Source organism: Arabidopsis lyrata (assembly GCF_000004255.2).
Source record: "Arabidopsis lyrata subsp. lyrata unplaced genomic scaffold ARALYscaffold_303, whole genome shotgun sequence".
Classification (NCBI taxonomy): domain Eukaryota; kingdom Viridiplantae; phylum Streptophyta; class Magnoliopsida; order Brassicales; family Brassicaceae; genus Arabidopsis; species Arabidopsis lyrata.
Genome location: NW_003302335.1, coordinates 1 through 1,432, shown reverse-complemented (window position 1 = coordinate 1,432; position 1,432 = coordinate 1). Strand labels below are relative to the sequence as shown.

The window sequence follows — 1,432 nt, the reverse complement described above, 5'->3', positions numbered from 1 at the left end:
AAGAAATGAAAACTAAAATTAAATAAGACAGATTTGACCAATACAATAAAATCAATCAAAAAATTTGACTACATAAATCTAAAATCATAACTTGGTGTAATGTAAACATATATCTCATTTTTTAAAAAGAATAAAAAAAAATTGACTTTAGAAACAATATATTGACTTACTAGTCAATATAGAGGGAGAGCGAGTGTAAAAATGGGCCTACGTAAATCCAGCACTAACTCAGCCCACACAACTCTCTCTCACAGTCACAGACATATTTACGAAATTAAAAAGAAACGTTTATAAAATTAAGGGAAATAAATTAAAGTAATAATTAAAATGAGTCACTCACAGCCAAATTCACACCATTCTTTATTTCATTTTTCCCCCTTTGCCCAGATTCCGACAAAATCCACTCGTTTGATTCACCACTATATATAATTGAGCGGAGAAGCTTGACATGAAGAGCAGAGTCATTCTTAACCATAGAGACAGAAGAGATAAGAACAACAACAACAACAATAATTACACACAGATTGATACTATGGAGAGAAAGCCTCTTGAGGTTGAGCCATCAACGACGGCGGTGAACACCTACTCCGCCGTCGATGGCGGTGGTTCTGATGGTGTGACTTCGAAGGTCGACGACGAGCAGAGAAAAATCGTTTATAGAGGATGGAAAGTCATGCCTTTTATCATTGGTAACGCTTTGTTTTTTTCTTCCAATTCAGACAGCTTTTTTTTTCGGGTGCTTTGTCGGATTTTAGGAAATGGGAAATTAAACAGAACATTTAGTCCGTGATGTTTTTTAAATTTCGTTTCTTTTCTCTTGGCTTTGACTTGACTATGTCAAAAATCTCGAATTTGGAGTTTTTTCTTTGAGATTCCGAAACGAAATTGGTTAAAAAACTGAGATTTGGTTGAAAAAATGAAACCCAGATAATCTAACAGATCTGTCTAATGGAAATTAGATATACAATTGTTTTCATTTAATTTTCAAAGAGACTTTTAAAATCTTTACCCAAAAAAAGAAAGAAAGACTTTTAAATCATGCAGTTAAGTTTCTGAAAAAAGCAGATAAGATTTTTGTGAATTTCTGGATAAGACAAAATTAGTTTCTGGGAGTTACAAAACAGTTATAAAGTTTAAGTCAGAACATTGAAAGTCCAATCTTTGGTTTGTGTGTTTTGGGTACATTAAATGTAAAAACTGTATTCTTATCATTTATGTGCTATTGTATAGGTAATGAGACATTTGAGAAGCTTGGGATCATAGGGACATTATCAAACCTTCTTGTGTACCTAACTTCTGTATTCAACCTTAAGAGCTACACAGCTGCAACTATCATCAATGCCTTTAGTGGTACAATCAACTTCGGGACTTTTATTGCTGCTTTTCTTTGCGACACATACTTTGGTCGCTACAAGACTCTCAGTGTCGCTGT

At 33.7% G+C, this 1,432-nt stretch overlaps 1 protein-coding gene across 1 annotated transcript; it reads left to right on the top strand.

Annotated features, from left to right (window-relative positions):
* Positions 1 to 433: 433 nt before the first annotated feature.
* On the top strand, positions 434 to 1,427 carry LOC9298666 (protein NRT1/ PTR FAMILY 2.10; the record flags this gene model as incomplete). The annotated part of the gene is made up of 2 exons (XM_002862543.2): positions 434 to 689; positions 1,231 to 1,427. Coding segments are annotated over exons 1-2 (438 nt in total), but the record flags the coding sequence as incomplete, so codon positions are not given.
* Positions 1,428 to 1,432: the final 5 nt, after the last annotated feature.